Raw genomic sequence first — 27,456 nt, 5'->3', positions numbered from 1 at the left:
AGCTCTTCCATTTTCTGGTTGCTAAAATTCAAATAGTTTTCCTAATATCAGATTATGTGACAAAACAAGCAATGTACAGCATCATTTAGAGAATCATTGTACCATTTAAACAACTGTAAAATATATTTTCAATAATCAAAAAGATTGCATTTTCGGCTGTCTGAAAATAAAACTTTGGAACAGGAAGCATAGAAATAGCACACATGGTGCAGATCTACCACTTCTTAGACTTAAGAATGACAGATCTACAACTCATATTTCTATGTGGATTTGGTAGGGTTGCCCAAAAAGTGACATATTGCAGCTTTACGGAAATCCCTGGACAAGAATGTTTTGGCGTGGAGATTTTACATTCAGCGTGCTTTTTAGTCCAGGAGTATTTGTATTTATTTAGAATGCCCATTAGTTTTTCCTGGGGTCCAGCAACATTAAAACTTACTCGGCATATTTGGGCAGCCTTGATACAAAAGTTTGAACGGAAATGCAATGGTTCATTGGATCAGTCTAAAACATTGTACATACACTGCTGTCATCTAGTGGCCAAAAATGTATATTGAATCTGGGCCGGAATAATACATTATGGCCTTTTGCTTGCATTTCAAAGATGGTACAGTTTTCTTTTAGAAAGAACGGTTGTTTTTTTCTTTGTATTATCTTTTACCAGATCTATTGTGTTATATTCTCCTACATTTCTTTCACATTTCCACAAACGTCCTTTCAAATGGTACCAAGAAAATGCATATCCTTGCTTCAGGGCCTGAGCTACAGGCAGTTAGATTTGAGTATGTCATTTCAGGCGAAATTTGAAAAAAGGGGCTGATATTATCAGTGTAAACAGATTGAAATTAATATGTTATTGTCATTGAATTGACTACATACTAACCAGATGTGTTCAAATCATGTTCAATTTGTAGTGAGAGCCTACAGTATAAGAATTGAGCTGCTTTTATGATAAATATCTTCTGTCCAGCCAAATATTTGCTCAGAAATAAATTGGCCCTTCCATTAACCTAGTTGCCGACCTCTGACCTCGAACGTATCTAATGCTTGTCATTCAACTTGTAACCCATTCAAGTCTAAGCCCGGAGGGGAGGAGGGGGGGGGGAGCACTAAGCTATATGGACTTGTTTGAAGAAGGTCATACCAAGGATCATTTTGCTATTTGATTTAGATTTTTAAGACCCATTGAAGTATCAAAGAAAATATCATATTTTTTTTAATTAACATTTTTATTTGACCTTACTGCTATTCGCCCATACAAACTCATTGAATAATAGATTCACTACATGGAACAACATATAGTTCTCCCAAAAAATCTAAACAAAGTTTGTTATGAAGTGTCTTTCCTATATCTGAGAGAGATAGATTTTGTGCTCATTATTTTTGGCACTAAACTTCCATTCATTTGTTCAACTGGTACCGGGTACCTTCAGACTGGTATTGTGGGGGTCCTAGAGCAACTGACATGTACGTGTTTGCGAGAGTCTCAACTTTCCACAGAGGGGACATATTAGGGTTTAGCCCAAATTGTTTGGATGCTACAGACATAAGTTGGCAGATCGGCTGTACCGACATCAGACGAGTCCCCGTATGTGTGTGGTGCATTGGCACAAAAACCTGTTGGTAGAAAATGTATAGTATATACAGTGGGGAGAACAAGTATTTGATACACTGCCAATTTTGCAGGTTCTCCTACTTACAAAGCATGTAGAGGTCTGTAATTTGTATCATACACTTCAACTGTGAGAAACGGAATCAAAAACAATATCCAGAAAATCACATTGTATGATTTTTAAGTAATTAATTAGCATTTTATTGCATGACATAAGTATTTGATCACCTACCAACCAGTAAGAATTCCGGCTCTCACAGACCTGTTAGTTTTTCTTTAAGAATCCCTCCTGTTCTCCACTCGTTACCTGTATTAACTGCACCTGTTTGAACTCGTTAACTGTATAAAAGACACTTGTCCACACACTCACTCAATCAAACAGACTCCAACCTCTCCACAATGGCCAAGACCAGAGAGCTGTGTAAGGCCATCGGGACAAAACTTGCACACGGCTGGGATGGGCTACAGGACAATAGGCAATCAGCTTGGTGAGAAGGCAACAACTGTTGTAAAAGTTCAAGATGACGGTCAATCACCCTCGGTCTGGGGCTCCATTCAAGATCTCATCTCGTAGGGCATCAATGATCATGAGGAAGGTGAGAGATCAGCCCAGAACTACATGGCAGGACCTGGTCAATGACCTGAAGAGAGCTGGGACCACAGTCTCAAAGAAAACCATTAGTAACACACTACGCCGTCATGGATTGAAATCCTGCATCGCACGCAAGGTCCCCCTGCTCAAGCCAGCGCATGTCCAGGCCCGTCTGAAGTTTGCCAATGACCATCTGGATGATCCAGAGGAGGAATGGGAGAAGGTCATGTGGTCTGATGAGACAAAAATAGAGCTTTTTGGTCTAAACTCCACTTGCCGTGTTTGGAGGAAGAAGAAGGATGAGAACAACCCCAAAAACACCCTCCCAACCGTGAAGCATGGAGGTGGAAACATCATTCTTTGGGGATGGTTTTCTGCAAAGGGGAAAGGACGACTGCATCGTATTGAGGGGAGGATGGATGGGGCCATGTATCGCAAGATCTTGGCCAACAACCTCCTTCCCTCAGTAAGAGCATTGGAGACGGGTCGTGGCTGGGTCTTCCAGTATGACATCGACCCGAAACACACAGGCAGGGCAACTAAGGAGTGGCTCCGTAAGAAGCATCTCAAGGTCCTGGAGTTGCCAAGCCAGTCTCCAGACCTGAACCAAATAGAACATCTTTGGAGGGAGCTGAAGGTCCGCATTGCCCAGCGACAGCTCCGAAACCTGAAGGATGGAAAAGGTCTGTATGGAGGAGTGGGCCAAAATCCCTGCTGCAGTGTGTGCAAACCTGGTCAAGAACGACAGGAAATGTATGATCTCTGTAATTGCAAACAAAGGTTTCTGCACCAAATATTAAGTTCTGCTTTTCTGATGTATCAAATACTTATGTCATGAAATAAAATGCAAATGAATTACTTAAAGATCATACAATGTGATTTTCTGGATTTTAGATTCCGTCTCTCACAGTTGAAGTTTTACCTATGATAAAAATTGCAGACCTCTACATGCTTTGTAAGTAGGAGAACCTGCAAAATCGGAAGTGTATCAAATACTTGTTCTCCCCACTGTAGCAATGACAATCACATTTCCCTCTAGCTGATCATTGTCTGCAGCTGGCTCTCATCATAGTGTAATGAGCCAGGCAGGGAAAGTGAGCTTGTCCATGGCGGTCGGTGAACCCTCAACCTTCTGGCTTGTAGCCCTGCGTGGCATCAACTGTGCCACAAAACCATGCTGAAGTGGTCAAGTTGATATCCATGTTTATAAACACAGGGTTGCTACAGTTATTATTTGTGGTGATCATTATTATTTTGTTAATTTTATGGAGGTTTTTTTTATGACCCGTCGAGTTCGACCCCTCTCTAGTAAATTTGGAGCTGTCCCTTCCTGTTTATTACTGAGGACTGTGCAACAAGTGTCTACGTATGGATTTATAGCAATTAAACATCTGTTTTTTAGTATTTTGTGCCTGTTATAGAAGTGTTGGAATTGATTTCAACAAGTGTTTGATACTCTGCCGATTTTGCAGGTTTTCCCGCTTGCAAAGCATGTAGAGGTCTGTAATTTTTTATCATCGGTACACTTCAACTGTGAGAGACGGAATCTAAAACTCCTTCTCTCTTACCTCACCTCGCTCATCAACTCATCCCTGACCGCTGGCTACGTCCCTTCCGTCTTCAAGAGAGCGAGAGTTGCACCCCTTCTGAAAAAACCTACACTCGATCCCTCCGATGTCAACAACTACAGACCAGTATCCCTTCTTTCTTTTCTCTCCAAAACTCTTGAACGTGCCGTCCTTGGCCAGCTCTCCCGCTATCTCTCTCAGAATGACCTTCTTGATCCAAATCAGTCAGGTTTCAAGACTAGTCATTCAACTGAGACTGCTCTTCTCTGTATCACGGAGGCGCTCCGCACTGCTAAAGCTAACTCTCTCTCCTCTGCTCTCATCCTTCTAGACCTATCGGCTGCCTTCGATACTGTGAACCATCAGATCCTCCTCTCCACCCTCTCCGAGTTGGGCATCTCCGAAGGCGCAGATAAAAAAGCCCACGCTTGGCAACATAAACATTGCGTCCTACCTGACAGGTCGCTCCTACCAGGTGGCGTGGCACAGAATCTGTCTCCTCACCACGCGCTCTCACCACTGGTGTCCCCAGGGCTCTGTTCTAGGCCCTCTCCTATTCTCGCTATACACCAAGTCACTTGGCTCTGTCATAACCTCACATGGTCTCTCCTATCATTGCTATGCAGACGACACACAATTAATCTTCTCCTTTCCCCCTTCTGATGACCAGGTGGCGAATCGCATCTCTGCATGTCTGGCAGACATATCAGTGTGGATGACGGATCACCACCTCAAGCTGAACCTCGGCAAGACGGAGCTGCTCTTCCTCCCGGGGAAGGACTGCCCGTTCCATGATCTCGCCATCACGGTTGACAACTCCATTGTGTCCTCCTCCCAGAGCGCTAAGAACCTTGGCGTGATCCTGGATAACACCCTGTCGTTCTCAACTAACATCAAGGCGGTGGCCCGTTCCTGTAGGTTCATGTTCTACAACATCCGCAGAGTACGACCCTGCCTCACACAGGAAGTTTACAGCGCAGGTCCTAATCCAGGCACTTGTCATCTCCCGTCTGGATTACTGCAGCTCGCTGTTGGCTGGGCTCCCTGCCTGTGCCATTAAACCCCTACAACTCATCCAGAACGCCGCAGCCCGTCTGGTGTTCAACCTTCCCAAGTTCTCTCACGTCATCCCCGCTCCTCCGCTCTCTCCACTGGCTTCCAGTTGAAGCTCGCATCCGCTACAAGACCATGGTGCTTGCCTACGGAGCTGTGAGGGGAACGGCACCTCAGTACCTCCAGGCTCTGATCAGGCCCTACACCCAAACAAGGGCACTGCGTTCATCCACCTCTGGCCTGCTCGCCTCCCTACCACTGAGGAAGTACAGTTCCCGCTCAGCCCAGTCAAAACTGTTCGCTGCTCTGGCCCCCAATGGTGGAACAAACTCCCTCCACGACGCCAGGACAGCGGAGTCAATCACCACCTTCCGGAGACACCTGAAACCCCACCTCTTTATGGAATACCTAGGATAGGATAAGTAATCCTTCTCACCCCCCTAAAGATGCACTATTGTAAAGTGGCTGTACCACTGGATGTCATAAGGTGAATGCACCAATTTGTAAGTCGCTCTGGATAAGAGCGTCTGCTAAATGACTTAAATGTAAATGTATAGCAGGGGGTGTAAAGCAATAACATATATGTTCTTATATCAGCAGACTATGCTTGATAATGTCAAAAGCCACAATGAAGTCACACAAAACAGCTCCCACAATCTTTTTATCAATATCTCTCAGCCAATCAGTAATTTATGTAAGTGCTGTGCTTGTTGTCCTTCCCTATAAGCGTGCTGAAAGTCTGTTTTCAATTTGTTTACAGTAAAATAGCATTGTATGTGGTCAAAAGTAAAAATAACGTTTACTAAGGGTTGGTAACAGACTGATTGTTAGGCTATTTGAGCCAGTAAAGGCGGCTTTACTAATCTTGGATAGCGGACTTACTTTTGATTCCCTCCAGGCCTGAGGGCACACACTTTCTAGTCGGCTTAGATTGAAGATATGGCAAATAGGAGTGGCAATATCATCTGCTATTATCTTCAGTAATTTCCAATCCAAGTTGTCAGACCCCGGTGGCTTGTCATTGTTGATAGACATTTTTTCACTTCCTACACACTCACTTTATGGAATTCAAAATTACAATGCTTGTCTTTCATAACTTATACTTGGATGTGTAGTGTCAGCGTATGTTGCTGGCATTTCATGCCCAAATCTTGCCAATGAAAAGTCATTAAAGTAATTGGCATTATCAGTGGGTTTTGTGATGAATGACCCATCTGATTCAATGAATGACAGAACTGAGTTTGCTTTTTTGCCCAACATTTTATTTAAGATGCTCCAAAGCTTTTTACTATAATTCTGTTTCATAGTAGTTTCTTCTTTTTATTCAGTTTAGTCACACAACTTCTCAATTTGCAGTACGTTTGCCAATCGGTTGTGTAACCAGAACTTTTTTTTTCAAAATCCTCATCAATCAACAGGGATTTAACAGTTTTCACAATTGTTTTCTTTCTGTGGTGCATGCTTATTTTGAACTGGAATAACCTGAACCTGAACCAGGTTGCAGGCACTAGTTACAGTTTTAAGCTTATTCTTGAGTGGACAGCTTGATGAAATCCAGTCAATATGTAAGATCACCCAGAATATATATTTCTGTTGATATCACATACATTATCAAGCATTTCACGCATTATCCTGATACTGACTGTTAGCGTTTGGTGTTCTATAGCTGCTTCCAGCCACAATGGGCTTTAGGTGAGGCAGATGAACCTGTAGCCATATATTACTTCCACAGTATATATATATACATAAAACATGAGATCCTCTCTGAGCTTTACAGAATGTGGTTCTGAAAAAAACGGACGACAGTGGGCCAACTATAAAAGCGCCTCTTGCACTGAGATGCAGTGCCTTAGACCGCAACTGAAGCATTATGGCAACTCAGCGACACAATGATAGGGATTAACTGAGCTGGGCTTGAGTCGATTTAATAGGAAACCGGCAGCGATGGGGCCATGGTTCATATCAAATTTTAAATTTTAAATAAAAAAATAATTTTTAAAATGTTTTTTTTTTGTAGCGAAATGCTTGTTCTTCAAGTTCTGACAGTGCAACAATATCTAACAAGTGATACCTAACAATTCACACAACAAATACCTAATACACACAATCTAAGTAACGGAATGGAATAAGAATACATAAATAAAATATATGGATGAGCAATGACAGAGCGGCATAGGCCAAGATGCAATAGATATTGTTAGATTCTGGGTTAAACTTGGAACATTGTAATACTAGAGCTTTGGATTCTGTATTATGGGAGAAATGATGTACATATATGGAGGAACATAAATGCATTTGACATTCTGGTAAAATACATTGTCTATTGTATAGGAGAGGGGAACAGAGGAGGCCATAGATGTCATCATTATAATCTGACGGAAAACAGATATGGGCGTTATTGGGCTGAACAAGCAGGATGCACAGATTGGGATGTAACTTAATTTACATGTAGGAGGGACTCATGTTGTATGTGTATAAATCAGAGCGAGTGCTCTGAAATAGTGTGTGTGTTCCGCGGACCACTCCGGCTTGCGATACTTTTGTATTAAAAGTCTATTGAATTCATCAGTTCTTGATTGCGTCATATTTGAACCGATTTTCCACTACAGTATCAAGGGGGTTGAGGTTAGGTCACTTTAAGGGAGGAGGAGCGATTTATTAGCCCATCACTTCGTCTTCCTGTCGAACCATAAAAGATGAAAGGATTGGAAAGAAGGAGAAGTGCATCTAAAGTATATATCCTTGTGTTGGTGGAAACATGTTTTGTCTAATGCAGCCGTACCGATCCTCTGGGAAGAATACATTTGGTTAAGCTTTCATAGTGTCCGTTGAGTTTTTTACTCAGAATTAGAACCTAACATTTGGTTTTGTTTAAAACCTCTTATGGATTATGCAAATTTTCGCAGCTTTTTGTTAGAAATCGCGCAACAGGATTCCCCACGATGTTTAGTCAAACCAGAGAGTCCAGATCATTGGAGCAGGAGCTGGCAACAAACAAGGTAGTTTGTTAGTTCTTACGCCCGTTTCCACTCATTTTGACATCATTGGGAGATGAGAATTGTAGGCTGAACAATTATTAGGTTACTGACTTACAAAGCCTGAGTTTATTCGGTGGGCCCATCGTGTAACGACCGGTCGTAAATATATGGTGTAGGGTGGGTTCCATAAGGATAGGTCCCAAGTGGGGTTATTCCCCTGCGAGATCTGTAAAAGGGACAAAAGTCCCAGCTGCAGTGAGTTTTAGAAGACGACGAGAGTTCTAGCAGCTAGTGAGCTTTAGGAAGACAAGAGTTCTAGAAGCTAGTGAGTTTTAGGAAGACGAGAGTTCTAGAAGCTAGTGAGTTTTAGGAAGACAAGAGTTCAAGAAGCTAGTAAGTTAAATAAAAAAATTATAATAAGATATTCGGACACTGAGATACGTGTAGTAACAGTAGCAATACGGAGAGAGGTTGGTTTATGCCCTATGGGGAGGGGGAACCATTAAAGATTATGTGGAAATAGGAAGACAAGTGTGAATAATTCTGAAATATTTGAGGCGCAATACTGGAATAAGACATTAAGTCATCCGTATTCCCCAGTAATAAATTTGCAGACGCTATAGTATAGGTTCTAATACAAGGTATTAAGTGCCGTAAACAATTAATTATTATATTGGAAAGTGGGTAGCGCCATCTTGGAAAATAGTTAATAGGTGAGTATTATAGACGGGAGTGAAGAAAACAAAAACACCCTGGACACCGATGGGATAGGTTGGGGAATAATAACTATTGATATTGTGACAGATGGCCCAGAGTGGAGCTAGAGGATTTTAATAAAGCCATGGAGGCACTAAAAGAAGCGCACGAGCATTCTACCAATTAGTTTTGAATATGGGGAATTAATAGATGTACTTAGCTGCAAAAAGACTGGGTACGTGAGTACATTAATATAATTTGTATTTTTCCTTTGATGGCAGGTTTGAAACCTGTGATCAAAACAGTAATTATGGGGGTTGTGGATGAAATAGAGCAAGAGGTTTTGAGAGTGGAATATACCTCCGCTTATGTCGCAGATGTGCGAGGGGTTAATACGGCCACAGCGAAAGTCCCTAATGGCCAAGGTAAGACAAAGAAATGTAGTGAAAAAACATCAAAAGGTAAGGAGATAGTCCCACATCTAAAACAGGGAGCTATCAGACATTGTAAGAATGAGTGTGGGGTGGTTCTGGAAACTGCTGCATTCGGAGGAAATGCCACTATACAAGCGTTTGTATCCTGGTCAAATGAGCAGCGACACATCCTCTTGAGAGCAGCGGAACAGGAACATTTGACATCACTGTGTTCGGTCTCCGTTCGATCAATAGTGGTTCAGAGCCAACATTTTAATAGAGTCCAGGGATCAAATATTGCGGATTCCTTATGATGAGATATTGGCTAAATTTGCCGGGGGAATGGATTCTAGAGGTAACACATTTAAAATCATCTGGCCAAACACTCCTTGCAAATTCAGAAAACGTCATAAATGATAGAGTTGGCCATAAACGGAATTCCAGATAAGTGAGGCCTGTTCATGTGTGTTTTGATCTATGGTTTACCACACACACACTAGCTTACCGGTTATGAATGTGACTTAACGGTGTTGATACTGTGGAATTTATTTTGGATGGGGTCTTTTCAATTCAGTTTTAAATGGAGTACGCAGAAGGATGGAAATGTTTGGAAGGTTTTGAAATGGTTTCTGAAGGAAAGGGGCAGCAAGTAGCCTAGAGGTTAGAGCATTGGAAAGGTTGCAAGATTGAATCCCCAAGCAGACAAGGTAAAAATCTGTCGTTCTGCCCCCAAACAAGGCTAGCTACCCACTGGCCGTCAATAAGAATTTGTTCTTAACTGACTTGCCGAGTTAAATAAAGGTTAAAGAGAAAAAAAAGAAGAAAAAAACAAATGGGAGAGGAAATATTTAATGGTGTGTAATGCCTTGTATCCTGACCTTCTGGTGAGGCTTGATCAATCTCACGAGAAATTATAGAAACAGGTGTCATTTAATTATAAAATGAATGCGAAACACCAGTTTCTACTTTAATTTTACCATTACTTTATGAGATACTATTATTTCCTTATGGAGTCATCAAGAGTTGTAATTCTAAATGTATTGGTTATTCAAATTGGTTTATTTTTTATTTAACATGTTTTTGAATCACGGTGTGAATCATGTGTTCGAAGGGAAAATTACCAGTTCCCTGGGGTCTGATCCTTGGGTAATACAAATGTACTTTGTTCAGTCTGCATATAGAAGGAAAAATATATGTTAATAAGGGATGACAGTTACTTCAAATGCAGTGTGATATGTGAATTGCTGATTTCATTTTTTCAAATTTCAACATCTGCGATGGGTTAGGGTGCTAACATCCTGATCTGGTAACTCTTCCAAGAGGTCGCCAGTGAAATAAGGGAGAATGAACTAATTTCGAAAATGGATTCAACAGTAACAGTATGTTGTTATGCTCTGACATTTGTCGTAGAGATAATGTTAAGAAAATTGGGAACGTAAAAATGTCTTATGTAGTCAATGCTGGTTTGGAATCCCTGAAACAGAAATTAATTGAACTAAACCATTGTTCTGATCTGTCCTTTTTTGAAGTTTTCGTGGAAGGTGACATCAGTTCGTGTCTTAATGCACGGTAGGAATAATTTGACCACAAACAGTGTATGTGAACCTCAAAACACTCCCTAGAATTTGTAGATAATTGGCCCTCTTTCTGGGACTCACCCACAAACAGGACCAAGCCTGGCCTGTTAAGGAGTGACGGACTCCATCCTAGCTGGAGGGGTGCTCTCATCTTATCTACGAACATAGACAGGGCTCTAACTCCCCTAGCTCAAAATTGAAATAGGGTGCAGGCCAGGCAGCAGACTGTTAGCCAGCCTGCCAGCTTAGTGGAGTCTGCCACTAGCACTGACTACTAGTCAGAGTAGTCAGCTCAGCTATCCCCATTGGGACCGTGTCTGTGCCTCGACCTAGGTTGGGCAAAACTAAACATGCGGTGTTCTCCTTAGCAATCTCACTAGAATAAAGACCTCCTCCATTCCTGCCATTATTGAAAGAGATCATGATACCTCACATCACAAAATAGGGCTACTTAATGTTAGATCCCTCACTTCCAAGGCAGTCATAGTCAATGAACTAATCACTGATCATAATCTTGATGTGATTGGCCTGACTGAAACATGGCTTAAGCCTGATGAATTTACTGTGTTAAATGAGGCCTCACCTCCTGGTGACACTAGTGACCATATCCCCCACGCATCCCGCAAAGGCGGAGGTGTTGCTAAAATTTACGATAGCAATTTCAATTTACAAACCCCCCCCCTCTATGCAGCCTACTCAATCACTTTTTATAGCTACTGTTTACAGGCCTCCTGGGCCATATACAGCATTCCTCATTGAGTTCCATATATTCCTATTGGAACTTGTATTCATGGCAGATAATATTCACATTTTGGTGACTTTAATATTCGCGTGGAAAAGTCCACAAACCCACTCCAAAAGGCTGTCGGAGCCATCATTGACTCAGTGGGTTTTGTCCAACATGTCTCCGGAACAACTCACTGCCACAGTCATACTCTGGATCTAGTTTTGTAAATTGTAAATTTCGGTGTTCCTCAAGGTTCTGTTTCAGGACCACCATTGTTTTCACTATATATTTTACCTCTTGGGGATGTAATTCAATAACATAATGTTAACTTTCACTGCTATGCGGATGACACACAGCTGTACATTTCAATGAAACACGGTGAAGCCCCAAAATTGCCCTCGCTGGAAGCCTGTGTTTCAGACATAAAGAAGTGGATGGCTGCAAACTTTCTACTTTTAAACTCGGACAAAACAGAGATGCTTGTTCTAGGTCCCAAGAAACAAAGAGATCTTCTGTTGAATCTGACAATTAATCCTGATGGTTGTACAGCCGTCTTAATAAAAATTGTGAAGGACCTCTGCGTTACTCTGGACCCTGATCTCTCTTTTGACGAAAATATCAAGACTGTTTCAAGGACATTCGTATTTGTAATATGGTCCCTCTGAAAATAGACTCATTGGTTGTTTAACCTACATTTGCAATAATATTTTTTCCAATTGTTGGACAACCTGATTGTCCCGTCTTAAGTCACTTATTATGAAAATAACGTTGACAGGTTTTGCCTCATTCAGAGAGCTCCCAGTTCTTACCATCCACAGCGAACGCCCTGTGAAGTAGATCTTTGGCAGCTCTGACCACTGCACTGACCACTGAGAGAGCCCTGCTGCAGTTCTTGTCCTCTTCATTGGCTTTGCTCAGCAGCTGGGACTGCAGATCCCCGTCATACTCACTCCTATGGGCAAATACACACACGCCCATGTTAGCCCTAGCAATGGCTGTTAGCATTGGGAAGGACATGAATCTCAACTTAACTTTAAATGACATCTTATGGGAGTGTGGCAACCTGGATATGTCACTCATGTAATGAAAGTGTGTGTGTGTCTGTGTACCTATAGTACAGTATCTGTGGTATCTGTCCTCTGGTCTGGTTGGTCCCGTTGCTGCTCAGGCTACAGGTGCTGAAGGTGAAGGCCATGCCGTCAGAACACTGAACCGTGGTCATCCCTCCGTCCCCATTGGCTGTTCGGCTACCATAGTTACGCAGGCGGACAGCGTATTTCACACCCTCCTGTAGAATGTATACAAAAGTCAGTCAGATGAGGACAGAGAGACAGGAGGACAAACACGATTGTGCAACATATGTGGTTTTCATATCATGAGTGACATTGAGTCGTGGTATAAAAAACCCAAAAGAAGGATGGATAGATAGATAGATGCTAGGGTTTAATTCCAGTGACCGGTATCCCGGGACTTCCCAACCAAGAGCTTTCCTGTTTCCTGAGAATAGTAATGACAGGTACCATGGACCATTATTGTAAAATGTTCAAGCCGCACTAATGCAAAGAAACAAAATATGAACATACAAATAGCTGCATGAACCGGACTAATCAACTCTCAGGCCTTATTAGACCAGTCATCACAACGCTAGCAGCCTACCATATTTAGCCTACTCAATGCAAAGCCCAATAGTCCCCACTTACAAAATATATAGGTAGTGTTACATTCCCACAAGACCAACTCAAAATGTCGCTCACAAGAAATGGAACTAACAAAGAAAATCATTTTGACAACCAAAAACAAAACAGAAAGGGGTTCCGAAGGCACCCATGTGGGTGCCCACTGAAAGTTGGCAAAGCCACTAGTAAGGGGTTCTAAAACACACCCACCAGGGATGCCCATGAGATTTTCCTCTAAAAAGACTAAACTAGCTGGCAAGTCATTTGTATGTTTGGCTAGCTAGCTAACGTTAGCTGGCTAGCTGTATTGATTCTAATGCCAACCAGTGTCCGTCCTGAGGTTGAGGATGGAGAAAAGGCGAAAGCAAGAAGACAGAGGTGTGCAGTGATGAGGATTGAAAGGAGGACAAAGTTACAAGGCTGCTCTTGAATTATTATTGAAATGTGGTGTGTTTTCTGGCTCCACCTGACTGCCATAGCATCAACCAAGTGGGTGCTTCATTTTGGTAGTAGTTGCTGAAAAATGTTGGCCGACAAATCAGTCTGTTTCCAACCCTTAGCAAACTTTTGGAAAAAATTGTGTTCGACCAGATACAGTGCTATTTTACAGTAAACAAATTGACAACAGACAATCAGCACGCTTATAGGGAAGGACATTCAACAAGCACAGCACTTACACAAATGACTGATGATTGGCTGAGAGAAATCGATGATAAAAAGACTGGGGGGGGGCTGTTTTGTTAGACTTCAGTGCGGCTTTTGACATTATCGATCATATTCTGCTGCTGGAAAAACGTATGTGTTATGGCTTTACACCCCCTGCTATATTGTGAATAAAGAGTTACCTGTCTAACAGAACACAGAGGGTGTTCTTTAATGGAATCCTCTCCAACAAAATCCAGGTCAAATCAGGAATTCCCTAGGGCAGCTGTCTAGGTCCCTTACTTTTTACAATTTTTAACAAAATGACTGTTGCTTTGAGAAAAGCCAGTGTGTCAATGTATGCGTCTGACGTAACACTATACACGTCAGCTACTACTGCGACTGAAATTACTGCAACACTTAAAGAGCTGCAGTTTCAGAGTGGGTGGCAAGGAATAAGTTAATCGTAAATATTTATAAAACGAAAAGCATTGTATTTGGGACAAATCATTAATAAAACCCTAAACCTCAACTAAATCTTGTAATAAATAATGATTTTACATTTACTTTATTCTACATTCCCCATTCAAGAGCAGACAACAGGCTACCACTTTACAATGTGAGCTGGAGGCAGTATGCATTTGATAAAATACTTAATTGTTTGAAACAACCTCTCCCTCAACATGATCAAGACAAAGGAGATGATTGTGGACTACAGGAAAAGGAGGACCGAGCACGCCCCCATTCTCATCGAAGGGGCTGCAGCGGAGCTGGTTGACAGCTTCAAGTTCCTTGGCGTCCACATCGCCAACAAACTATCATGGTCCAAACACACTAAGACAGTCGTGTCAACGGCACGACAAAGCCTATTCCCCCTCAGGAGACTGAAAAGATTTGGCATGGGTCCTCAGATCCTCAAAAAGTTCTAGGATTTCTCTCCTGCTCTATTAGTTTCCATATTAACTTTATTTCCTTGTCCAGAAGCCAAAGGCACAATCCTAGTCATATTAGCATCCCATTCTAGTTGTGTCATCTTGAGATAAGTTTCTCATCTCTGTCACATATCGAACCTCTATCAGGTCTGGACTATCCCATCTGGACAAGAGGAATACATATGTAAGAATGCTGACAATTGCTCAGCATTCAACACCATAGTATCCTCCAAGCTCATCATTAAGCTTGAGGACCTGTGTCTGAACTCCGCCCTGTGCAACTGGGTCCTGGACTTCCTGACGGGCTACCCCCAGGAGGTGAAGGTAGGAAACAAAATCTCCCCTTCGCTGATTCTCAACACTGTGGCCACACAGGGGTGCATGCTCAGCCCCCTCCTGTACTCCCTGTTCACCCATGACTGTGTGGACATGCACGCCTCCAACTCAATCATCAAGTTTGCAGACGACAACAGCTTGAATACCAACAATGACGAGACAACCTACAGGCAGGTGGTGAGGGCTCTGGGAGTGTGGTGCCAGGAAAATAACCTCTCACTCAATGTCAACAAAACAAAGGAGATGATCGTGGACTTCAGGAAACAGCAGAGGGAGCACCCCCCTCTCCACATCGACCGGACCGCAGCGGAGAACGTAGAAAGCTTCAAGTTCCTCACTGTACACATACATCACTGACAAACTGAAATGGTCCACCCACAGACAGTGTGGTGAAGGCGGCACAACAGCGTCTCTTCAACCTCAGGAGGCTCACTGGCCACTTTAATAAATCACTGGCCACTTTAATAAATGGAACACCAGTCACTTTAATGATGTTTGCATGTCTTGCATTACTCATCTCATATGTATATACTGTATTCTATACTATTCTACACCGCTCTGACATTGCTCGTCCATATATTTATATATTCTTAGTTCCATTCCTTTACTAGATTTGTGTGTATTGGGTATTTGTTGTGTCATTCTTAGATATTTCTTGTTAGATATCACTGTCGGAGCTAGAAACACAAGCATTTCGCTACACCCGCGATGACATCTGCTAAACACGTGTATGTCACAAATAACATTGTATTAATTTTGATTTTTTTTTTAAATGTATGGTGTTTTCCCCGGTGCGCTGTTTAAAATGCAAAATACATTTTGTCAACTGTTTGAAAATTGTTTTATTGGCTGCTTCTTTCAGAGTTGCAAGATCTGTTAAGATGCAATACCATACACGAAATGTGATTTCTGTCATTCTGAGCACCATTAGCATGGGTGACCACTCTAATGGTTTATGCACCAAATGCATATGGATCCGGTCAATTTCTCAAATGGCCGGGGAATTAAAATCTTCCCGTCACGTTGTCCGGAGCCACATTATCCTAATGGGAACCCTGGCATACATATGGTTAGATAGATGAATAGATATGTATGTATAGGGCACATCATTTTAGTCCTGTGTACCTTGAGTGGCACGGCCTTGTCGAGGCGTATCTCGGCAATGTCGCTGGGGGAGTCATCGGTGCTGTAGGTTCCCTTGACCAGCTCCAGAGACGTCCACCTATGGGTGTGGGCCGAGTCCCCGGGGTGCTCTGTCTGGGCCTGGAGGGGAAGAAGAGAGAAAGGAGAGATGTGGTACGAAAGAAGAACTCCTGGGGTAGCTTAAACCTTTTGTAACTAGGGGGCAGTATTTTCATTTTTGGATAAAAAACGTTCCCGTTTTAAACGGGATATTTTGTCACGACAAGATGCTCGACTATGCATATACAGCTTTGGATAGAAAACACTCTGACGTTTCCAAAACGGCAAAGATATTGTCTGTGTGTGCAACAGAACTGATGTTACAGGCAAAACCCAGATAAACATCCAACCAGGGAGTGCCATATTTTGAAAGCCCTGCATGCCAATGACTCCTTATATGGCTGTGAATGCGCTACGAATGAGCTTACGCTTTCTACGTATTCCCCAAGGTGTCTACAGCATTGTGACGTCTTTTTGAAAAAAGTTTTGTGTTGTAGTGACTGCATTTTCCGGTCAATTTCTCAGCCAAAGGTGAAGAACAAGCTATTTCGCCTACAAAAATTATCTTTTTGGAAAAAAGGAACATTTGCTATCTAACTGGGAGTATCCTGAGTGAAAACATCCGAAGTTCCTCAAAGGTAAATGATTTAATTTGATTGCTTTTCTTATTTTCGTGAAAATGTTGCCTGCTGGTGGCAGAGCCTAGCATAGCATTATGAAATGATAAACTTACACTAATGCTCGTCTAGCGTTGGCTGTAAAGCATATTTTGAAAATCTGAGATGACAGTGTGATTAACAAAAGGCTAAACTGTGTCTCAATATATTTAATTTGTGATTTTCATGAATAGGAACATTTTCTAGGAAGATTTATGGCCGCAGCGTTATGCTAATTAGTTTGAGGCTATGATTACGCTCCCGCATGCGGGGTCGGTAATATCAAGAAGTGAAACTCAAATACAAGCCAAGAACCAAAAGAGATGGTCAGTGGCTTTAGGAAAATGAATCGCAATGAATACCAATATACACACTTTGTCTTTGAAAAGTTGTAGACTGCCCTGAATAGAACTTGTTACTGCTGGATTAGATACAAAGCATGTTTAAGATTGTGTTCGAGGACTACCTGAGCTAAATGTAACAACGACAAAAAAATTATAGTATAGATGAGAGAAAAGGCCTCCCTCCATTTTTATTTATTTATTTCAAGGGAATTCCAGGTTAAATACAAGTGAATTTAATCGATGACGTATATATAAAAAAAAAGTTTAAAAGAGAATACATTAGTTTTAATTTTAGTTCACGAAAATGTGAAGATACGAGAATTAAACAGACTAATGGACATTTAATTAGCTACAGTGCCTTCAGCAAGTATTCACCTTGACTTGGAAATGGATGACATTTAGATTTTGTCATCACTGGCCTACACACAACACCCCATAATGTCAAAGTGAAATTATGGTTTTCGATATAGCTACAAATTAATAAAAAATGAAAAGCGTAAACGGCTTGAGTCAATAAGTACTCAACCCCTTTGTTATGGCAAGCCTAAACAAGTTCAGGAGCACAAATTTGCTGAACAAATAACATGTCAGGACTCACTGTGTGCAATAGTGTTCAACATGATTTTTGAATAACTACCACATCTCTGTAACCCACACAAACAATTATCTGTAAGGTCCCTCAGTCGAGCAGTTCATTTCAAACACAGATTTGACCACAAAGACCAGGGTGATTTTCCAATGTCACGCAAAGAAGGGAACCTATTGGTAGATGGGTAAAACAAATTAAAGAGCAGGCATTGAATATCCCTTGCCGTTTGGGGTTTTAGGCAGGGTTTCTGTACAGCACTTTGATATATCAGCTGATGTAAGAAGGGCTATATAAATACATTTGATTTGAAATTTGATTTGATGTATAAAAAAACTCTTACGTCATCAGCGAGCACCTCCAACTCATACTCATGGATGCCCCCGCCACCATAGACACAGAAGCCCACCAGCACCACGCCGGGCTTGTCCACCGTCAGACAGATGGCATCTGGAGAGCCGTTGCCCGTGTTCCAGCTGCGGCCCTGGCTCATCTTGGTGAAGCGATTGGGAGTGGACTTCACAGAGTGAAGCGAGTTTAGACCGTCCACCTGGGTGAGACGAAGGGACAAGTGATTATGTATTTTATATCGTTTTTATATCCTCATGGTTAGATCATGTAGTGGTTGTATAAGGGTGTTTTGTTAACATCATTTTAGCAGCCAGAAATATATGTATTTATCTGGATCTAATCTGACAATAACCACATATTACCTCTTTCCCATGACATCTTGACCTTGTCATGAAAAATAGGTCTTTACCTGGTTGTAACAGAGACCAATTGGTTCTAAAAACATGTTAACAACCAGCAAATGATGCCATTAAGACTTAAATCTGCCAACTTTGTGTTATTCATTAGATCGCGACATAAGTCTACCAGGTGGTAGTACTGAGATGAATGAACATCAGCAGGGGCATTCCATTGATATTGTACAAGAAAATGTATGAAGCAACCTCGCTGACCATGACGTCGGCCAACACACAGAAACAAAAACAACAAGGTAGGGCTGTGGCAGTTATGAAACTTTGGAACACTTATTGGTCAGCCAAATTACTGCGGCCACCGTAATAACCGTTTAAATAGCAAAGAAAAATAATATATATATTTAATTTTTAAGACGCACATTTTCTCCTCCCCTCCATTCCTCAATGCATTTGCTGCTGCTGTAGCAAGGGGGTGTTGCCTAGGCAACCTAAGACTTGATTGCTACTATACCTCACGTGTTTCAGCACGGAGCAACAAAGTTTCACGTCCATGTTACTGTAAGAGTCCATGTTATCACAGAAACACTCTCAACCACTCAAATTCCCGGCCGTCCCATCTTCAGTCAGCTCTTCTTTCCTCAAAAGAAAATCCATATCCATCAGTTACACAGTTATATGTAATTGTGCCATCCCTACTACGAGGATGTCCTGATCTATGTCCACACCTATGTGGCCAGAGATAGCCTGTCTGTGGTTGTTACATGGATATCCAGGACCCGGTTGTATAAAACACCAAAAGTGTTTCACTTAAGGAATAATTTTCCCTTACCTAAGGTAATTGTTTAAGGGTGTTGCATAGAGCCCCTCAAATATTCCCTTATTTAAGGGCATACTTAATAGGATTCACTGAATAAAGGTCTCGTCAAAGAGATTGCATTTACGTTTTGAGATAGAACAAAATATTTTTTACAATCAAGACAGGATAACCAAATTGCTTCAGAAGATAAACTACATTTTATGTAGCTACTTTTTTCTCAAATAGTTTATATTACTTTCTAGCACTTCAAGCTAGCTTACAGAGTAGCTCGCTAAGTAGCAAGCTAGCTTTGTCGCTGTGGATATTCCATTGTTTAGCTAAGTAGCTAGCTGGTTGATGTTTTCCTTTTTTAACCAGGGGAGATGAAAGCAATAATCACCTCCACAAATGCTGTTTACATTGATATCCATACTGAATGAAGTAGTTAAGGGGGAATTCACCTTAAAATGTTTTGTGCAACTGACTTAAAGTTAAGGAAAATTTAAGGGAAAGGATAAGGGGAAAATTAACTAAGATGTTTTTATGCCACCAGGCCCAAGTCCCTATAGGGAGAACAGAAGTTTCCTTGACAACGTGAACAATGGATTTAGAACAACTGTGGCGGCTGGGGCTGTTGTCATGACGGTTGAACTGCAGGGTGCCAGAGTGATTGAGATTGAGTGTTGAGAATGCAGCCGGCAGCTGCAGGGTAGAGCGAAACAGACGGAAAAGTGGATGGACAGAGGGACGGACGTGTTGATGGACAGAGTGAGAGACGTCACTCCCCGAAGTGACTCAGCAACTTGTAAACAAGAAAAGTAATTCTGCAATTTTTTAGCTTCCTCCATTTTGATTGAATAGTTTTCAACAAATATATTGATGCATATACTGCATGTAGCATAACATTTAAATGTTATGTATATTTGGAGAACATTTGATTTTATTAACCTTGAATATTAGAATAGCAAAGAAACCATACAGATTGAGGTAGGGAGGAATAGAACACACTGTAAATGGCGAATACCTCAAATGAATGACTTCTCAACCCCAACAGAGCGCTATATTTGGACTGGAGTAAGGTCTAAATTTGGCAAGGTTGATTCCATTACGATTCTAGCCAACCTATTGGGAATAGATGTATTTTTTAATGGCTGTCAATGTCAATGTCCTGAACAGGCACAACCTGGTAATGAATGAAATCCTAAACACAAACAAACATTGACTTTTGTCTTCAGACATAAACCATCAGAGTGTGTGTCTTGGAGGAGGATTGGGGGGTCTGTGGGTGTGTGCCGGCATGCCTGCTCGTGTCTGTTCTTTACCTCGGAGCCCAGTGCAGAGGCTGTGAGCTCAGAGACTATGCTGGCCAGCAGACCACAGGTGTTGGAGACCAGGTGGGGGGAGAAGAGCTCCACCTCCTTTCTCAGGCTCTTCCTCACTGGCAGCACTACAATCACCAGCATCTTCTCGAGAACCTCCCTGAAACTTGTCATCCCCATCAGGTTCTCCTCCGTCTGAAAGGGTGAGAGGAGAAAAGAGATCAAGTTTAACAACATCGAGTAAGGTCAGCAACTGTGTCTTCTCTGATTATATATAAAAATTAAAAATAAAGACAAATCCACTGAATCTATCAAATTGTACGTGATAAGCAAAACATGGGAAATCAAGAGACAGAGGTTACATGTCCATTTCAATGATAACACATTTTAATAGGTGAGTGTTACAACAGTAAAATAGGTTACAGTATACCCCCTGTGCTAGTTATGGGATATTCACAAAAACTATTGGAGTAGGAGTGCTTTTTTGAGGGAACTGAAACCAGATCAGCACTCCTACTGGGAAGCTCTTTTTAAATAAGGGTCCTCATTGGTCAGACATTGTGTCAACATTTCACTGCCTTTGCTGTTTACTCACGTGGCTGAGTTTCTCCATGTGTGCAACCAGCAGGGGGAAGCGATGGGCGAGCGCCGAGTCGTTCTCCGTGCTGACCTGTTTGACCAGCGAGCGCAGCAGCACTTCGCCGTCGTACGCAATGGGCAAGATGGACGTCAGCTTGACTGATGTGTTGCACAGCGCAGACATCACCGCCGCTAACAGTCGGCTGCTCGATGTGCGGAAATTGGCCTCGGCAATGTCCTGGTAAAAGGGAGAAGGGAAAAAAGGGTGGGTGAGGTGGTAAACTTTCACTAAAGAGATGCGATAACTAGAGCCAGAATGCATTTGACCTTAACTTATCATTAGCTATGTATTTTCTTATTTTTGTACACAAAAACTTAGATGAGCAATTGAAATGGCAACCAAGACACAGTATATATGTACTAGTACAGTGAGCTCCAAAAGTAATGGGACAGTGACACATTTTCTGATGTTTTGGCTCTGTACTCCAGCACTATGGATTTGAAATGATACACATTTGTTGGATGCATTTGCTCTTTGTTTTGGTTGTGTTTCAGATTATTTTGTGCCCAATAGAAATGAATTGTAAATACTGTATTCTGTCACTTTTGTTGCAAATAACAATATATTTTTCTAAACACTTCTACATTCATGTGGATGCATTTGGAGTCACTTTTATTGTAAATAAGAATATAATGCTTCTAAACAATTCCACATTAATGTGGATGCTGCCATGATAATCCTGAACGAATCGTGAATAATGATGAGTGAGAAAGTTAGACGTACAAATATCATATCACCATGACAATAACAGGGGAGGTTAGCATTTTTGGGGTGTATGATACTTGTGCGTCTAACTTTGTCCATTTCATGCGTCTGAAGATACAAACTATACCTTCCCAGCAGGCCCAGAGAGCAAATCTAGTGCACTATAGGCCTACCGCTGGCCAATCGGATGGTTCAGGTGACCGTGTCAGCAATAACGAAAGTTATAAGTTGATACTGTGAGATTTGAAAACATTTAAAAACATTACTTGAGAGAGACTCAACGAATACAGCAAATAAATGCTGTTTTAATGATTGAGTTCATGTTTAAGTTCTTACTCAGCACTGTCAACACTTTGTATTCAACACTTTTATAAGCGGTTCTTCCTATTTCCACTCAGCGCTACAACAAGCACTGCAGCAGAAATGAATGAGTTGTTAAGTGTATCTATAGGCTTGCGTTGTTATTATTAGCAGCTTGGGTCTTTGTTAAAAGTCAAATAATATTTTACTTAGTTTCTAAATAGTTTCTAAATGCGGTGCGACTCGAGTGGACTCAGCTGGAAGACGGTGTCCCTTATTGGTCAGTGTCAGCAGAGGAAAGGGAGAGTGGTGGGATGGTGAGAGGCTGACACAGTCTGCTGTTCTATCCCTCCGCTGAGACTGACCATCGGATGCAGGCATCATCAGCCCAGTAAAATAAAAACAAAAAGCTACTTATTTAAATGTATGCTCACTCAGCTATGCTTCACAAGTAATACAAAAATGTAAAACAATCTTTTACCGGGTGATCATATAGCCTACCTCAAATTTTGAAATATATATATATTTTTAAATGGCACAAACAACAGTGCAAGCTATTCAAGCAAAGCCCATATGTGGTGATAATGTTTTGGGCCTATACCTTACTGCACAAACCTCATTGCTACAGTACTGTTTTTTATTGGTTAATGTTGCATACAGTGCCTTCGGAAAGTATTCAGACCCCTAGACTTTTAATTTATTAAATTAATTATTTCGTCATCAATCTACACACAATACCCCATAATGACAAAGTGAAAAACAGGTATTTAAATGTATTAAAAACTCAAAACAAATACCTTATTTACATAAGTACTCAGACCCTTTGCTATGAGACTCGAAATTGAGCTCAGGTGCATCCTGTTTTCATTGATCATCCTAGTGATGTCTTCCCTATTATTCTACAATCACAGATCCTAAGGGGCTTTTATATCATTCTAAATGAATTATTAATAATCACTTTGTTGAAAAAGTAACAATATTTTGAAGATTTTGTTTTCATTTAACCCAGAGTGACCAAGAAAAAGGCAGACATTCTCACTAATTTGTAAATAAAGCCAGTTATTTAGAATATTTTTTTTCTGGAGAAACCTACCTTGATTATTTAACAGACATCACTTTCTTATATTCAGTCAACACATATCTTAAGAATATCATGGAATATTTGAACATTTTCGTTTCTCCATGCCGGTCTCAGAGCAGCGCGAATGGATGCTGAAATAGACAGCCACAGAGGGAAGGCTATGTATTCTGTTCACAACTCGTGGCATCGCTCTTCGGTTACACATCCTTAAAATAGCAGAACAGCATAACGGTCCGGGCGACCCTTGCTGTGCGTGGTGAGCAGTTAGTCAAGTTCTGTTGTCAGAAGAGGAATGGAAATGTCAGGGTGAACCAAAAACCTGACGAACCTGCCACGTTCTATATGTTGACTCTGCCTGTCAGAGGTGGGGTTCCAGAGCTCAAAGGTGTGCCTGGCATGGATCGTGACTCCATCTCGTTCCTTTTCAACACGTGAGTGAGTCAATGACTATTCAAGCCATTGACTCACTGATGAATGAAGATGATGAGCGATCGGCAAAAGGTAATCTGTAATCTGCAGGCGTCACGGCTTCATAAGAAATGCTTTATATATATATATATATTTTTTTTATTCTCAGAACATTAACCATGTGTGTCCACTTGTTTAATACTGTTCTGTAGTTATGACCCAAATGATTCGTCTGACAAACAAAGAAATGTGCATCCTGCAGGCCCAGATCAAAGCTGGCAAGACATTCAATAATGTCATCTTCACAGACAAATCAACTGTGGCCCTTGAACAATTTGCTCAAAATTGCTACAGAAAAAAAGCAAGATCAAGAAGATTAACGAAAGCATAAAGATGTTGATTAAGAAATGCTGTTTTGTGTTAGAAATGTAACACTCTAGAGTACTTAAGCATTGAATAGATTTCAAGTTGAGGGATTTTCACAGTAGCTGGGCTATAAAAAGAGTATCGTCCTGCTAATAGGAATAATTTGCATGATGGGCTACATTCTTTATTGTAACCACAATGTCACACATAATTTGTATCTACCTTTCCAATTACTTCTAGAGTTTGTGAATTACAAATGTGCGCTTTCGTTTTAATTTGAGCGTGCACTTTTTTTCTTTAAATTATTGTTTTATGTCGCATGCAACATTTTTGACCAGTTGCAATTGTAAGTAGGCTTACTAAAAAAAAAATGTCTACTTCTATTAGGCTGTTCAACCTCATTGCCTACCTCAGCCAGTTAAGTTATATAGGTCTATGCTCTGAAGAAATATACTCCAATTAAGCCCTCGTTGTTTTTAAAGTCAAATCCAAAATTCAAAAAGGCACTCGGCACATCTGTGCTATCTTTTTTGCAGGTGCATGGCAACAGCCGGATAAGATGAGCCACAGTAGCTAGCCTACATGGCCATTGTTAAAACTAACTAAAAACAGGTACAGCCTGTTTGCGCTCAGCAGACCTGAAATTTGCTCAGTGCCGGGAAAAATTTGAGGGAACATTGGTCATGCAGGCTTCAGAGTGAAGTGCTATCCCTAAACGATATGTTTGGAGTTTGCGCATCTTCATACAAAAGAATGAAGAGGTGTGCCTAATTATGTCACATTCATTTGTTTATGTCTGATTTCAAGACTTGACATGGAACAGATTAAATACCTCCCAAATTAAATATTTAACTGTTACTGAGGTTTATAGCTTGTAAAATGACAGGGGGCTTTGTTCATTTCAATTTCATTGAGCCCATCGGCACTCTCTGGAGGTCACCCTTGTGAGTTTCGTCAGCAACACGTGACAACGGAGGGCCCTCTGAGCGAGTTGGTAGGAGCAAGGGGGTGGTTTGGGATTCACTGATGGCTTCTGGGTGGTTGGATGGAGGAGACATGTTGGCTGGGTGGGGTTGGGGGAATGGCGGCCTGCTTATTTTAGTTTCTTATCCTTTACATAACGTATTTCATATTACTTAAACTATAATATGATAAACATGATCAATATTTAGTATGTTTATGCTTTTTGTTGTTGTGGCAGCCAACACATACAATACAAATATGCAGTATATGTGAACAATAATGAATGGAAAATATATTCAATTATATGAAATTATAATAATTTGAATACTGTACCCCCCCAAAAGGACAAAATAAATAAAAATGCGGTCCCAAAGGGGGCAATCATTCTCATTTAGTGTGTAATTCACTTCACCTATGGTAAATTGCTAGAGCCTAAAAATAGTCATTCTACCATTTTATCAAAGAAAAAACACAACATTCCGCTGTATTTCAGTCAATTGTAAAGTGCAAGGGTGACAATATATTTGACCACATCTGTAAGTCTATGCAGTCCATGTGGGAATTGAGCAAACAACCTTACTGTTGAACCCACAATCTTGGTCCAGAGAGCTCCCTCTCTCTTAGACCTACCTGGTCAAGGCAGTTGAGCAAGTCGCAGAGGCAGGCCCACTGCAGCGCAGGCGTGGGGTAGAAGGAGTGGAAGCAGGCGGTGAAGGTGTTGTGGCACTCTTGCAGCACGGCCTCCAGCAGGGTGAGGGGCTGGGAGAGGTAGCCCTGGGGGTCGTTGTCCAGCTTGGTCAGGCAGTTGTCCATGCCCTCTGACAGGATCTTCTTGAGCAAACTACGGGTCTTGCCCACGCACTCCGCCAGCTTGCTGGACTCCTCCACCACCGCCTTGGTGCTGGCTGGTGAGGAGGAAGAGGGGGGAACAGGAATAGGACAGCGGCCTGGGGGTTAAACCAGGGACAATATGATACTGTTACATTCAGAAACTTTACTTAAAGCTGACGGGTATTTTCATTACTTGCTATAACTATAAGCCTTTATTATAACGCTTATGTTAGGTCTCTCAATGTAGCAAAATCATTGGTATCAACTTCTTGATTTAGTCTTTTCTATAATTTCCATATTTTTGCTACCTGTGTGTGTGTGTGGTGTGTTACCTGTGTGTGTGTGCGCGTATTACCTGTGTGTGTTACCTGTGTACTACTATGAGCACCTGAATGGTTGTTTGTGTGTGTGTCTACAGTACATGCGCCTTTGTGTGTGTCCATGTATACTTCCGTGTCTACCCACGTATGTGTACACGTTAGTGCACATGCATCTCTGTAACCCTACCAGAGAGCCTACCAGAGATGGGGAAGATCTCACAGATATAGACACGGAGCAGGCGAAGGCAGCAGGTCCCTACGAAGCGCAGACGCTCCAGGTCCAGCAGGGTAGCCGTGTACTGGAAGCCTTTCAGGCCTCTCAGCTCCTCCACCCCCAGCACCAGGGTGGTCCAGCTCCAGTGGAGGATCCTCAGCAGGGACTCAAAACACTCCTACAGGGAGAGGAGGGGAGGACAACTTTACTGCATGTTTATTACCTGTTTACTACAGTTTTACAACCTATTCATGAAACTAGCTTACATCCTAACAAATGTTATATTACACTCCAGGGTGATGTTCAATAGGGCATGCAATGGAAACATTTTCCAAACATTTTGCAACAGAAAACTAAAATAAGTGTTTCTTATTGGACCAGTCCAGGTAGCTCCTCCTCTCTGTTTAAATCAATTTCTTCCATTTGGTGCCTGATGAACAAAATTGGTTTCAATATTGCTATCATACAAGCCAGTGTTCTGATTCTGGGGTCTGCCTTGGACCAAGTCTAGCTAGGGGAAACACAAGCATATGGTACGTACCACTGAGACGGTTCGGGCGAAGGAGCGTTTGAGGATGTGAACCGGCTCACTGGTCTGCTGTTTCCCTTTGGCTGCGTTGCCATCGTTCGACGGAAGTCTGCAGTAGTAAAACAACCACATTACATTCCCATTATAAAGTTGGTTACTTGAAGTTCATCAATATACGGGTCACAAATCAGGCAACATTAGGAGTGTAGGAAAATGACTTGCCTGTACAATAGCTGAGGTATTTGACCTGCATTCACGTCGGTACCGTTGTTTGACTTCTTGGAACTCTTGAACTGAAAGACCACACTGCAAAAAGGAGTAGGATCACATAATTCACAATGTACAATGAGGAATGGGGATATCTGTTCAAGTAATTGTATTTCTATGGACCCCAGTAGGTACCTGTCATCTGTGGTGATGGTGGCCTGTCCGTGAGAGCCACAGTCTGAGCTGGGCCCAGACACCCGGGCCCAGGCCACATACCACCAGCCAAGCTGCAGCAGCACCGGCTCGTCAAACATCATGGCGTACTTCTCCCTGGCAGCGCAGTCGTAGGCCAGGACGTCAGTCTCAGCCATGAGGTCCCCATCTGTCTCATGGTCTCCACCATCAGGCCCCAGCTCAAACAACTGGGGAGTAACACACAACACAAGTCAGTGACAACAGACAAGAGTCAACCTTTACCAGCAGAACTTGAATATACCTCTATT

General features: G+C 41.8%; 1 protein-coding gene across 23 annotated transcripts in view; it reads right to left on the bottom strand.

The window, feature by feature from the left end:
• Positions 1–27,456, bottom strand: part of LOC118367218 (E3 ubiquitin-protein ligase MYCBP2-like) — a 307,475-nt gene that overhangs the window by 121,198 nt on the left and 158,821 nt on the right. For 17 of the 23 annotated variants that reach the window (XM_035750391.2, XM_035750396.2, XM_035750392.2 and 14 more), the window contains 11 exons: positions 27,149–27,375; positions 26,969–27,052; positions 26,759–26,855; positions 26,203–26,395; positions 25,483–25,799; positions 20,985–21,206; positions 20,393–20,584; positions 17,914–18,120; positions 15,928–16,065; positions 12,326–12,504; positions 12,026–12,168 (listed from right to left, as the gene is read on the bottom strand). In XM_035750391.2, the coding sequence (XP_035606284.1) occupies positions 12,026–12,168; positions 12,326–12,504; positions 15,928–16,065; positions 17,914–18,120; positions 20,393–20,584; positions 20,985–21,206; positions 25,483–25,799; positions 26,203–26,395; positions 26,759–26,855; positions 26,969–27,052; positions 27,149–27,375 (1,999 nt within the window). Of the gene's footprint in view, positions 1–12,025; positions 12,169–12,325; positions 12,505–15,927; positions 16,066–17,913; positions 18,121–20,392; positions 20,585–20,984; positions 21,207–25,482; positions 25,800–26,190; positions 26,396–26,758; positions 26,856–26,968; positions 27,053–27,148; positions 27,376–27,456 lie in introns of all 23 variants that reach the window. The other 6 variants (XM_035750399.2, XM_035750413.2, XM_035750412.2 and 3 more) reach the window with 2 other exon arrangements.

This window comes from Oncorhynchus keta, chromosome 34, assembly GCF_023373465.1.
Source record: "Oncorhynchus keta strain PuntledgeMale-10-30-2019 chromosome 34, Oket_V2, whole genome shotgun sequence".
Taxonomy (NCBI): Eukaryota; Metazoa; Chordata; class Actinopteri; order Salmoniformes; family Salmonidae; genus Oncorhynchus; species Oncorhynchus keta.
Note: the sequence above shows the minus strand (reverse complement) of the source record. Positions and strands in the feature narration are given on the sequence as shown.